Below are 14,104 nucleotides of genomic sequence, written 5' to 3' on the forward strand. Positions count from 1 at the left end.
ATGTCCAGCAGGGTCCGCTCTCTCCTCAAGGCCTGTGACGCTGCCTTCAGGTCGGGCGACAAAGCCCAATACAGGGTGGCTCGTGCTGACCTGAGCAGAGGCATCAAGCTAGCCAAGGCAATCTACAAGGGGAGGCTGGAGGCCCACCTTGCCAGCAACAGACCACGGGAGGTGTGGCAGGGTCTACGGAGCATCACCAACTTCCGTGGCAGCAGCACGACCTCTGTAGACCCGAGTGCATCGCTGGCAGAGGAATTTAACTGCTTCTTCGCTCGCTTTGACTCGCCCCAACCGTCACACCCCTGCACCTCATGCTCCAACTCCCCCCCACTCACCGTAGAGGAACACGATGTGAGGCGCGCGCTCCTGGCTGTTAACCCCAGGAAAGCTACTGGACCCGACGGAATACCGGGCAAGGTCCTCAGAGCATGTGCCCACCAACTGTCACATGTTTTCTGTAGGATCTTCAACCGCTCCCTGGCTCAAGCAGTCATCCCCTCCTGCTTGAAAACTTCCACCATTATTCCTGTCCCCAAAAAGTCACCCGCCGTCCACCTGAATGACTACCGTCCTGTTGCTCTCACACCAGTCATCATGAAGTGCTTCGAGAGGCTGGTTCTCCAGCACATCAGAGACTGCCTTCCTCCCACTCTGGACCCCTACCAGTTTGCATACCGGGCGAACAGATCCACTGAGGACGCCATCGACACTGCTCTGCATGTTGTGCTGGGCCACCTGGAACAACAGTAGAGCTATGCAAGGATGCTCTTTGTGGACTACAGCTCGGCATTCAACACGATCATCCCAGACATCCTCGTCGCCAAACTGGACATTCTCGGCCTCCCTGCCCTCACACGCATCTGGATTAAGGACTTTCTGACCAACAGACCCCAGACTGTGTTGCTCGGCCCGTACACGTCCTCCACCCGCACGCTGAGCACCGGTTCCCCTCAAGGATGCGTGCTGAGCCCTCTCCTATACGCCCTCTACACCTACGACTGCAGTCCAGCCCACGGCAACAACACCATCGTCAAGTTTGCTGACGACACGACAGTGGTCGGTCTGATCTTGGAAGGTGACGAGACAGCCTACAGAGAGTAGGTAAAAAGGCTGACGGCTTGGTGCGAGGACAACAGACTGCAACTCAACACTGCAAAAACAAAGGAGATCGTCGTCGACTTCAGGAGGAACAAGACGGTACCGCGCCCCCTCTGCATCGAAGGCGTGTGTGTAGAGAGGGTCCACACGTTCAAGTTCCTGGGAGTACAGATCTCCGATGACCTTTCTTGGACTCACAACACCACAGCAGTGGTAAAGAAGGTCCACCAGCGTCTGCACTTCCTGAGAGTCCTCAGGAAATTCAACCTGGGCAGGAAGCTGCTGCTGGCCTTCTATCACTCGACCATCGAGAGCCTGTTGACGTACTGTGTCTCCACCTGGTTCAGCGGCTGCACTGAGGCGGACAGCGTGAGGCTCCAGAGGACAGTCAAAACAGCGCAAAGGATTATTGGCTGCCCTCTCCCCTCACTGTCGGACAGCTACACCGCCCGGTGCCTCAGCAGGGCTCTCAACATCGTCAAAGACAATACCCACCCAAACTTTTACCTGTTCGACCTGATGCCCTCTGGCAGGCGCTACAGATGCATCAAATCGAGGACCAATAGACTGAGAAACAGTTTCTTTCCGAGAGCCATCTCTATTCTGAACTCTCACACACACACGAGACCACCCTTACCTTGCAGAACAGCATCGTGATGTGTTTTTATATACCCTTCAGTATTATTTTCCATTGCACTCTCTTATTTATCTAATTTATATATTTGTCTGTATTATTGTTGTATTGCACTGGAGAGGGGAGCTCTCTAATCTCGTTGCACTCTTGAGTACAATGACAATAAAGGGATTTCTAATTCTAATATATATATATACATATATATACGTATATATAAAGACATATATATATATATACATATATATACGTATATATATATATATATGTATATATATATATATATATATATATATATATATATATATATACACATACACATATATACATATATGTACATGTGTACATGTACAATAAAGGGATTTCTGATATATATATATACATATATATAGATATGTATATACACATATATATATACATATATACACACAACCGGGGCTGCTTTTTTGAAAAATTCTAGAGGGCGATAGAGTGCCATTTAAAAAAAAAAAACTGCACAAGAAACTAATAAAATATTGATGAGTTTTTCAGGCCGGATGTGTGTGTGAAGTTTCACGAGTTTTCGTTCATATTTAGAACCTCAAAATCAGCATTGTTTTATTGGCGAACTGTGCCAAGCCACGCCCACAGCTTTCCACAAAAATCGACGATATTTATATTATGACATCCTGAAGGCCGAGCAAATATGAGGGCGACCTTGTTAACCTGCTCTGAGAAAAACATCAACGAAAATAATTTGTATTTTATTTAACCAGTTGGTGGCACTACCACTACAATCAAATATAAGTTGGTTGATGTCTCAAGGGCTGGAATATCCTCAAATGTGAAAAATTTCAAGAAGATAGGAACATCTGAGTCATGTTGCCGGAGCTTTTGTTTCCACAGTGAATAATCAGACTTTGCGACATCGTAAAAGCCACACCCTTTGACGAAAAGTCATAAATTCGGTATTGAGTAAGATCAATGTCTTGAGTCTGTTCTGACCAATTTTAAGTCGGATTTGTTTAAAGGGCTCCGTGCAATACTTCAAAATGAAAAAAATTATATTTTTTGTCGGCACTGGGTGGCGCAAGGTGTATAACTGAATATAAACATATAGCTGTCTTCGGGTACCGACCTCTTTATGTACATGTGAAGTTTTGGATTTTTAACAGCTTGTGCAGGAGAGTTACTAAGCATTTTGTCCATTGAGGCGAAGGAAATAATAAGCGAAAACTTTGAAGCCCCGCCCCCGTCATATATTATTTCGGAAACTAAAAATTTTTGTCCCAGTGTTTTCCCAGGTCTTAAGATGGTACAGCCGGAATTTTAAGGCAATCGGATGAACCCTCTAAGATCAGGGTGCAAAAGAATGACCCCTGTAAACGTGCAAAAATGGGCGAAAGTTGGACTTTCAAAAATTCATAACTCACTTCCTGTTCATTCCAGTCCACTCCATGCCCGATGAGACTGCCAAGTTTGGTGAGTTTTCGTGCATGTTTAGAGGGTCAAAAATGCGATCGAACGATCGGAAAATAGAGAAAAAAATAAATAATAATAATAATAATTTCTACAAAAACAATAAGGACCTCGCAGCAGCCGCTGCTCGGGCCCTAATAATAATAATAATTTCTAGAAAAACAATAGGGACCTCGCAGCGGTCGCTGCTCAGGCCTTAACTAGAGCTGCGAGCAGCTATATAGGGCCCTCGCAACCCTGGAAACGTTGGGGTACCGGAACGTTGGGAATGTGAAATATTTACGAGAGACTTGAGGGATCTTCAAGAGGAATTTTTACGGAGTTAGAGTTAGAGCAGTTTTCGTTCTCAAAGCCTCGTTAATGTTTGAAGTAAATTCAAAATGGCCGACTTCCTGTCAATTTAGAATGTGGCTCCCAGACACTTCTTATTATGTCTCGGCTTTGTACATGCTTCATCAAATTTTCAACACGTTTGATGAAACACAGGCTGTTTATTTCAAATGTTCGAGGTCGCGATATTGATTAATTTGCCAGGCCTGATTTGGATGCAAAGCTTCATGAGTTTTCATTCAAATTTAGAACCTCAAAATAAGCGAACTTGTTCACTTGAGCAGTTTACGTTGTCAAAGCCTAGTCAATGTTTGAAGTAAATTCAAAATGGCCGACTTCCTGTCAATTTAGAATGTGGCTCCCAGACACTTCTTATTATGTCTCGGCTTTGAACATGCTTCATCAAATTTTCAAACAGTTTGATGAAACACAGATCCGGGGCTGTTTATTTCAAATGTTCGAGGCGGCGATAGCGATCCATTTTAAAAAAGTTAAACGACAAACTAATTAAATATTAATTAATTTGCCAAGCCTGATTTGGATGCAAAGCTCCATGAGTTTTCATTCAAATTTCGAACCTAAAAATAAGCGAATTTGTGAACCTCCTCTGAGAGAAACAGCAACGAAAATAACTTGTATTTGCTTTAAACAGTAAGTGGCGCTACCACTACGATGAAAAATAAGTTGGCAGATGTATTCAGGGTTGGACTTTCCTCAAATTTGAAAAATTTCTAGAAGTTCGGATCATCTTATTCATGTTACGGTCGCTTTTGTTGCCACTGAGATTAACACATTTTTGCGGCTATTCTGACAAATTTTCAGTCGGCTTCGCTAAAAGGCCTCCCTCCGTGCAGTATATTAAACAGTAAAAAAATATATTTTTTTGATACCATGAGGTGGCATTGTGTGTAGAACAATATGATGAAATAGAGATGTCTTCAGGTCGGGATGTTTTATGTACAGGGTAAGTTTTGGATTTTTTTAGAGCATGTGCAGTGGAGTTATTAGGAATTTGGTCTATTGTGGTGACTCGCCGCCTTTTAAGTAAATTAAAAATGTCCGACTTCCTGTAAAACCTCGCTCATGGCTCCAAGAGACTTTTTTGCAGGTCTTGGCCTTATACATACTCCACATAATTTTCAAAAAACTAGGTGAAACACTCAACCGGGGCTGCTTTTATTGATTATTTCTAGGGGGCAATGGCGAGCCATTTTTAAAAAACTGCACAACAAACTTATAAAATATTGATGATTTTTCCAGGCCTGATGTGTGTGTAAAGTTTCACGAGTTTTCGTTCATATTTTAAACCTCAACCTCAGCGTTGTTTTATTGCATAACAGTGCGATGCCACGCCATAACTTTGGCGCTAGAGAGCCATTTTGTTTGCGTCGTTTACAACGACGTTAAAATCTAAAAATTTTTGCCATGCCCGATGAGACTGCCAAGTTTGGTGAGTTTTCGTGCATGTCTACGGGGTCAAAAATGCGAGCAAACTTTCGGGAAATAGAAGAAAAAAAAAAATGCAAAGTTTAGTGAGTTTTCGTGCATGTTTAGGGGGTCAAAAATGAGATGGAACGATCGGAAAATAGAAAAAAAAAAAAATAATAATTTCTACAGAAACAATAGGGACCTTGTGACGCAGCAGCTCCGTCAATAAGGACGGTACAGCATGGTCCCGGGGACGCAATTGCGCACACGCATGCACCGCACATTCCCATACTGATGCATTCAATTCCATCCCGTGTAATACAAACGCACCCACCTGGCACTACATCAATACCACGTCAGTCACAGTTTTAATAGAGCGACCGAGGGCGCACACTTGGTAGTTTTATTATGAATGGAAGCATACATGGACACACACGCGCGCACGTTCAATTCAATTGATTAATGATGGACTTTTTTGTGATTAATTAGTTAAAAAAAATAATCACTTGACAGCACTAATATATATATATATATATATATATAAATATATATATATATTAATGCATTAGGTGGTTTTCAGAACTACTACTACTACTAAGTTCTCAATGGGCATATAAAATTTACTCACAAAGTTTCTTTCTCGCTGCTGTTTCTCCTCCACTTCCTTCATCATTTCAGTGATTCTCTGTAACTTTGCGTCCATCAGCTGTCGCTGTAGCTCTTTGTGCTGGAACACTCTGTCTATGTGCTATAAGTGGGACACACATGTTACATGTCAGAATACCAATAGTAGGAACGGCTGTGATTTAATGTATTAAGAATAAAAGCTTCTCACGATTTAATTTGGCCATCACTCAGTGGTTAAGAATGAGGCATATAGCCAATCGTGACCAGATTTGATGAAGCTGGGCTAACAATATGTATATAGAGATGGCTGCCCTTGGGCAACACCAACTGTTCACGATACACTGATCAGCACGCCATCAGTAGTGTATATACAGTGAATCTGTAAAGTATTCAGAGCACTTCCTTTTTTTCGGCACATTTTATGTGACAGCCTTATTCTAAAATTGAGTAGATTCTGACTATTGAGAGTCAGCAGCCTGTTGCAATAGCTTAAAATTGAGTAGTTTCTGACTATTGAGAGTCAGCAGCCTGTTGCAATAGCTCCAACTAAATTATTTGTTTCTTCGCATTTTGTATAATCCCCCCAATCATCTGACATTTACTTTTTAATTTTTTTCCCCAAGAGTTGTAGGAAAATGTCAACGCGAAGAGCTTTTCTTCCCCTACAACCGCAAAGTATTACACAAGTTTCAGGCTGTTGCATACACATCGAATATTTCGTCAATCTTGTTGACGGACTGTGTACCCATTTATGAAAATTGCACACTAACCAAATAATATATTGATGCTGTTTGACAGGCCTTGATGTGGTTACAGAGTTTCATGAGTTTTCATGCACATTTAGAACCTCAAAAGTATTGTTTCTTGGTGAGAAGCACATGGCCATGGCAACAACGTAACTTTAATTTAGTAATGGCGTCATCAAATCGGACGTCGCGTACGCGGAAGCAGGAAGTAAAATAATAGATTGTCAATGAGAGAGAAATGTGATGATATTCATGTCCAATCGAGCACAATCCACATACATCTTACACCTTTGGTAGCATCGTGGGAACGTACAAGTTTGTGTTGTTAACAATGTACAATTCTGTGGCGCTTTTATGTTAAAAGATGTTAATTCGGCAACATGTATAAAAGAGCTAAGATTCATGCTAGCACTCGCTAATTGCGTTAGCACAATGTCTTGTTACTATGGCAGTTGAGGTAATGTTAGCTCATTTACTTCATTTATTTGTGAATGTAAAGTAATTCATATTGACGAATTGATTTTGTTTTATTGTGACCTGAAGGTAATATTGCCTCATACTGTATGTTACAGTTTCACATTTTTCTGCACTATTAAACATGTGGACTGAAGAGTAACGTATTCTGAGTCGTGGTGTAGAAGATGAGTTTCGCTGACTGTCCAAACAAGGCTGAGACAGTACAGTGAAACCACTGCTTCCTATCGGGCAAGATAACGTGAACATGCTGGTAGGAAAATATCATCACATTAATAAGTAGGTTAACAAATCAGTGTCCTACGAACCGCCTGAAGTCAGAAGGAGAAAATAAGGACAAGTAGCCATGTCAAAGACACATTCACATGCTTCGTCTGAGCACTCTAGTGCAGGCATCACCAAATGGCGGACCGCGGTCCGGATCCGGACCGACAGATGGTTCGGACCGGCCCCATCACCAATCTATGATGAATTTTTTTCAGGGCGCATTCGCAAACGTTGACGTTGCAATTCTAGTTAATGCGGAAAAGGCGTCACTGATTTGAGCCAATCAAATCTTTTGTTTACGATCCACTGCCAATTGCGCAGCAGACCGGAAGAGTGTGCTGCTGACAGTATGACTTGCTAAAGAGTTAGCAAGGTCGATGCGTGTTGTTTTAAATGAATAGACGGAGAAATGTTGTTTTGTTCTGGCTCCCGCCGATTCAAAACCAGTGTGCATCATATGCTCCGAAACCGTCGCAACACTGAGAAGCACCACTATGAAACAATGCACCGCCCTTTTGTGCAGAGTTATCCGCTGAAGTTTGAGGTAAGCACACGTAAAAACATCGGACTTCGAGTGCAGTATAACAGATTTTTACATTTTTGTTTACAGCCCAGCGGTATGCAAACGAATTTTCACTAAAAGTATCATGGATTCTGGGGAAACATAAAAAAACATTCAGTGATGGGGAAGTTGTGAAAGAGTACACAAACATTATTTAAAGGAAAACACAAAGCCGAGATGTGTGAAATAATTTACCAAATCCCAATGGCCCTGACTCCGTTCCAACCCAGATTTAAGTCAATGGCAGGGCAGTCACAACTCATTTTTCTCATTAATAGAATAGAATAGAAATATTCAAAAGGAAAGGTGGTGTCAAAGCTCATTTTGAATTAGTTTTTCATGAGGACAGCCATTTTTATTGATTGTGTACTGAACATGTTGACCTGTTTTCCTTGGATAATTAGGCTTTCCCTTTTTTTTAGGCTGATAACTCTTTGATTTTAGAAAAAAAAGGTAAAAGGTGTTAACTCAATGCTTAGCACTTGATATATTTCTGCAGGAGATATTTTACAGTTTTTTCTGGAAGTGGCACCCTTAAGTTTCTGGAGCCACATTTTCTTGAATGTGAAATAAACACCTTATATTTGTTTGACTGGCAAAGGTGTTTAATGGGAACATTGCTAAATATTTAGTATATAAGTGTGCTCTGTTGAAAATGACTAAATATTGAAACTATATAAAAATGTGAACATAGGCAAGACATTAAGGGAAGTTGGACTTTGGTTCGGACCTTTTAATTGGAAAAAATTTTAGTCCTGGACCTCTCTGACTTTTAATTGAATACCTGTTAGAATAATATTTAGAGGTTATTATACATTTGCCATGACGCAGCATTATTTCAATACATGGTGCGCATGACATGTTGCAAATTAGTGGAGTGGACTATGCTTGAGTGTTTACAGTCAGAGTGGAGGTACAGGAGGACATCTTTACTGCAGAGAGGTGTCTGCAATTGGCAGGGCGGTGGCACTTCTTCAGAAGTGAGGATGAAGTAAACAATATCGTGAGGAGCCCTGATAAGTTGGCATCGAAGTCTGAAGCAAGCAACATCGTGCTGGGTCCTGATAAAAGATGTTGACGTCAAAGTCAGCTGCAACCAATGATAAACCGGACTAAACCAGCTTTCGAGAAGACGAACTGTACCACCCTTGAATGTAATCTGATTTCTCGAAGTGTAATCTGATTCCTCGATGTTATAAAAGGGAATGTGTGAAAAACATCGAGGAACAGAAGGGAAATTAAGTTGCCAAATAAACTTTATTAACCTCTCTGTATCCACTTGAGCTGAGTGCCTCTCTTCTTTCAGCTATGAACCCTATATGTCAAATTGGCGAACCTGACAATACCTCTGCTCTAGTGCCTCATCAACATCCTTTGCAGCAGCTAAAGCGAGAGCAAAAGCAGAAGCTGCAAAAGCACGTCTTTACTATGCTGAGGAGGAAAATAACCTGAAACTCGAAAAAGCTAAATTGGAAGCATCTATGCAAATGCTTGAATGCAAGAAAGAAACTGCAGCAGCCGTTGCGGAAGAGAAAAAGCCATGGAAGCTGCTGGTGAAACCATGAGCGAACGACGTAGTCATATGCTTGTGTTAGATTCTACTTCCTTACAGCCACGCAACACACTCAGCAGTATGTCGCTCAACAAACAAAGCTTTGGAAACAGAATACGAGCCAAATAAAAAGGATGTTCATTAACGCCACACAATATTTCCCAACATGTTCAACTTTGTAAAGATGAATACCTTCGTGAGCCCCGACAAGTGAAGTTTGAAAAGTGTCATTCTGCGCTGCCACACCAGTTCAGCACTCACAACGACCAAAATCGTGCATCACCCCTATCCTATCCTTTGTCTCCTAATTCTAATCACAACAAATCCAATTCAAATGAATTTGTGAGATACCTTGCACGCTTTGAATTGGTGTTTACCGGATTACTTCAGTTTAATGACAAGCCACAGAATTACAGAGCCTGGAAACGCTCATTTCACTCTGCAACCAGTTGCTTAAATTTAACAGCAAGTGAGGAAATCGATCTTTTAAATGGAGTCAAGGAGGAGTCAAAAGTTATCAGTTGTCAGAACACTACACGAACGCATCACAATAATCACATACCCGGAGGACAGAACACAGGAGGAAAAACATATAGAACACACACTAAAAAGTTGTCAGTATCCACAGTGGGCCATAACAAAAGGGGCAGGTCATGTCAATCAATCAATCAAATTTTATTTATATAGCACTGTTCATGCATAAAATGCAGCTCAAAGTGCTGTACAATAAAAACATCCAAATTACAACAAAAAACTAAAACCTATTCCACCCACCCAACATAAACACAAGATACATCCACATACACGCCTGAACTCGCATACACACACAACACTCACATTCACACAACCTAATAAACTGTCTTAGTAGAAAGACAGAAAGACATGGCAAGGCACAGAGAAATCATATGAGAAAATGTACCCAGGGTAGGGCATCCGCGCTGAGAGGGATGACAGCCCACGGCCACAGGGAGCTCCGCCAACACACAGACCCCCGGCCCAGACCGACCGGGATAGACCCTACACATAGTGCAGAGGGCCCCGGTCCGCCGGGCCGAAGGAGCCTCTGGAATGAAGCCCTCTGTGAGAAGGCCAGCCACACCTCCCAGCGCGGAGGCCCCCCTTGAGGAAACACTGGAGCTAAAATATATAAAAGAAAATGATAATGCTAAAAGAAAAAAAAAGCTAAAAATTAAAAGACAATAATATAAAAAGACGGAGCTAAAATATATATTAAAAAAAATGAAGATACTTAAAGAAAGAATTTGAAAATTAAAAGACAATAATATAAAATGACGGAGCTAAAATATATAAGAAAAATTATGATACTAAAAGACAAAGAAGAAGCTAAAAATTAAAAGACAATAATATAAAATGACGGAGCTAAAATATATAAGAAAAATTATGATAGTAAAAGACAAAGAAGAAGCTAAAAATTAAAAGACAATAATATAAAATGACGGAGCTAAAATATATAAGAAAAATTATGATACTAAAAGACGAAGCTAAAAATTAAAGACAATGATAGTAGATAAAATGACAGTCCTGAATTAAAAGACTAAGATAAATCATTTAAAAGCCAAACTAAAAAGGTGAGTCTTGAGCCTCCTTTTAAAAATATCAACAGTCTCTGCGAACCTGAATGCAGCCTCGCCATGTGTTCCAGTCCTCACCCTAGGAATAATTAACAGGCCGGTGCCAGAGGACCTCAGGGTCCGCGAGGGTTGATACGAGAAAAGGTCAGATAAATAAGATGGCCCAAGACAGTTAAGACATTTAAAAACTAATAGAAGCACCTTAAAATCAATCCTGAAACACACGGGGAGCCAATGCAGCAATTTTAAAACTGGTGTAATATGTGCCCGCCCTCTGGTCCTCATCAGCACCCGTGCGGCTGAATTCTGAAGTAGTTCTAGACTGGAAATACTCTTTTTGGGAAGACCAGAGAGCAGGGCATTACAATAATCTAGGCGACAGGAAATAAAAGCATGCATCAGCAGGTCAAAAGCAAAAATAACACAACAGAGGTGAGGAAGAAAAAACAAACAAACAAGAGCACAGAGGAATGGTAATGTTGCCGTACGTAAGAGGAATTACGGAACGTATCCAAAGAGCAATGAAAAAATACAATATCAACACACTGGTCAAACCACACACAACTCTCACCCAAAAGACAGAATACACCCAGAAAATAAATGCAACTCCATTTATGAAATTCCATGCAAATCATGCAATAAAACATACATTGGGGAGACAGGAAGGAGTTTAAACATAAGAAAGAAAGAACACAAGACAGAGTGCGAGAAGGAGATGGCAACAAGACAAACAAGAGCAATAAAAGAACAAGCACAACAGGAACATTACAAATCAGCCATCACCGACCACTGCAAAAGGGAAAACCATATCATGGACTGGGAGAAGGCCAGGGTCATCCACACCGAAGAGAACAAACACCAGCGCTGGATCAGGGAGGCGATTGAGATCCGCAAGCGAGGCACGAAAACCATGAACAGGGACGAGGGAGCCTTCATCCTCTCTACGACCTGGAGGAGTGAACGGACAGCGGGGGGCGTGACTTGCCTGCCATTTTTTTGACAGGTAAGTCACGCCCTCATGGAACATCAGCTGAAGAAGGCGAAAGACTCGCCGAAACATGTCAGGTAAAAATTTTACCTAAAACAAAATTGTCTGCTATAAATGAATCAGTCAAATATAAATAATAAGAAGAAGACAAAATGAACTTAATACAAATGCTTCAGATGTTGTTCGTCAACACACATCGCCAAAAACTGCAAAGTTCAGTTTCAGTGTTTTCAGAATCAGAATCAGAAATCCCTTTGTCATTGTATTCAAGTGTGCAACGAGATTAGAGAGCTCCCCTCTCCAGTGCAATACAACAATAATTCGGATAAATATATACATTAGATAAATAAGAGAATAGTTAGTGCAATGGAAAATAATACTGAATAGGATATATAAAAACACATCACGTTGCTGTCTGCAAGGTAAGGGTGGTCGTGTGTGTGTGTGAGAGTTTAGAATGGAGATGGCTCTTGGAAAGAAACTGTTACTCAGTCTATTGGTACTTGATTTGATGCACCTGTAGCGCCTGCCAGAGGGCATCAGGTCGAACAGGTGTGAGTTTGGGTGGGTATTGTCTTTGACGATATTGAGAGCCCTGCTGAGGCACCGGGCGGTGTAGATGTCCGACAGTGAGGGGAGAGGGCAGCCAATAATCCTTTGCGCTGTTTTGACCGTCCTCTGGAGCCTCACTCTGTCCGCCTCAGTGCAGCCGCTGTACCAGGTGGAGACACAGTACGTCAGCAGGCTCTCGATGGACGAGTGATAGAAGGCCAGCAGCAGCTTCCTGTCCAGGTTGAATTTCCTGAGGACTCTCAGGAAGTGCAGACGCTGGCGGGCCTTCTTTACAACTGCCATGGTGTTGTGTGTCCAAGAAAGGTCATCGGAGATCTGTACTCCCAGGAACTTGAACGTGTGGACCACACACGCCTGTAAGATGGGCTGAGGATATGTAATCAGTTTGTGTATTTATAATCATGTTTTTATACACTCATTAATGCTTACACACACACACACACAGACACATTGTTGCTTTAGCACATACGCACACACGTTTTTCTCTGAGTTTCGATTTCCTTGCTTTCAGTGTGAATTATAATTTCCTGTATCCTGAAGATGTGTGTAGTTAAACAGACCTTCACATCGTGATTTATGCTTTCCTGTCTCCCTGGAGACAGACCCCCATTGTCTGCTAAGGTATGAGTTTGCTTCAATAAAAAGACAGAGCGGAGGGTGAGAGTCAGAGGGTGCGAGGGATTGAACTAAGCAAGACGCTTGTTTCCTTCTGGCTCTCTCCCATTCCGAATGGCATAAAACGAAAACTTTGCCTGGTTTGCATTTGGTTTTCAGCCACCTTTAGTAAGTTATTTTCAGTCTAAAAAAGGCGTCAGGGCATTTTAAACCTGACATTCATTTGGTGCCGACTAACCACACCCGGACAGACGCTCGTCGCTGGATATTTTGGGGGCCACCGAATCTGACGTCAGCGCTTCCCCATTTGAGAAAGCGGGCCTCCGAGTTCCTGCTGCGACCGTCTGCCCGGATGTCGGTTCCCTATCGGACAAGGCTGATCCAGAGGAGACCAGGTATTGTTTTTCAAATTATTTTGTACCACCATTTTAAAATTTAAAAATGTTAAAACAATTGGAAGGGGAGTGAAAGAGGTGATTGAGAGAGCGCGCGCGGAAGCGGGGCTTCCAGCCGTTTGACAGTACGGTTAAAATAAACTGCATCGTGCTCGTCCAAGGAGTTATATAAAAAGAATCGGTAGCGAATTAGGCCATAACTCATTGAGAGACTGGGTCTCCCCTACGGATAGCACGGTGAACAAATGAATAGTTCCTCTGTGTTGAAAAAAACCTGGAGAGGCCGGGCTTCTCGGTTAAATAAGGCAGCCTAGAGAAGAGAAACAGGGTTTCTGAGCAAATTAAATGTTCCTCTGTGTCGACAATGGAGAAGCGAGGCTTCTCGGTTGGTCGGCAGCCGAGAGAAGAGAAACAGGGTTTTTGAGTCTACTGACAATTTCACATTAAATTTAGGGAAAAATAAAATAATAAGGCATTATCTTCGGTGTTTTTTATTATTTTGATTTGAATTTCTTTGGTAAGCAGACTGCTCATTTGACTGAGAAGTGTGTGTGTGTGTGTGTGTGTGAGAATAAGGGGCTGCGCAGCTGTGTGTGATGAGCAGCGGTGATAGTGTGGGGGATTATGTGTGCGTGAGTAAAGATAGCGGACTTCAGACAACAATGGAAAATGGGTCAAAACGTGGCCAAAGAGTTGAAAGCAAATTCAGATGTGAAGTTTATGAACGGGTATGACCCGGATTGTTGCCAATTTCTGGACAGTGAAGAA

The 14,104-nt window shown here is 42.0% G+C and overlaps 1 protein-coding gene across 1 annotated transcript in view; it reads right to left on the reverse strand.

Moving 5' to 3' along the window:
* LOC148335961 (alpha-taxilin-like) overlaps positions 1-14,104 on the reverse strand; it is a 193,678-nt gene that overhangs the window by 46,715 nt on the left and 132,859 nt on the right. The window contains exon 8 of the mRNA XM_088295960.1: positions 5,574-5,693. Within this exon, the coding sequence (XP_088152086.1) occupies positions 5,574-5,693 (120 nt within the window). The remainder of the gene's footprint in view (positions 1-5,573; positions 5,694-14,104) is intronic.

Source organism: Idiotropiscis lumnitzeri, chromosome 5 (genome assembly GCF_059441095.1).
Source record: "Idiotropiscis lumnitzeri isolate Australia: NSW breed Sydney's pygmy pipehorse chromosome 5, RoL_Ilum_1.0, whole genome shotgun sequence".
In the NCBI taxonomy this organism is placed as follows: domain Eukaryota; kingdom Metazoa; phylum Chordata; class Actinopteri; order Syngnathiformes; family Syngnathidae; genus Idiotropiscis; species Idiotropiscis lumnitzeri.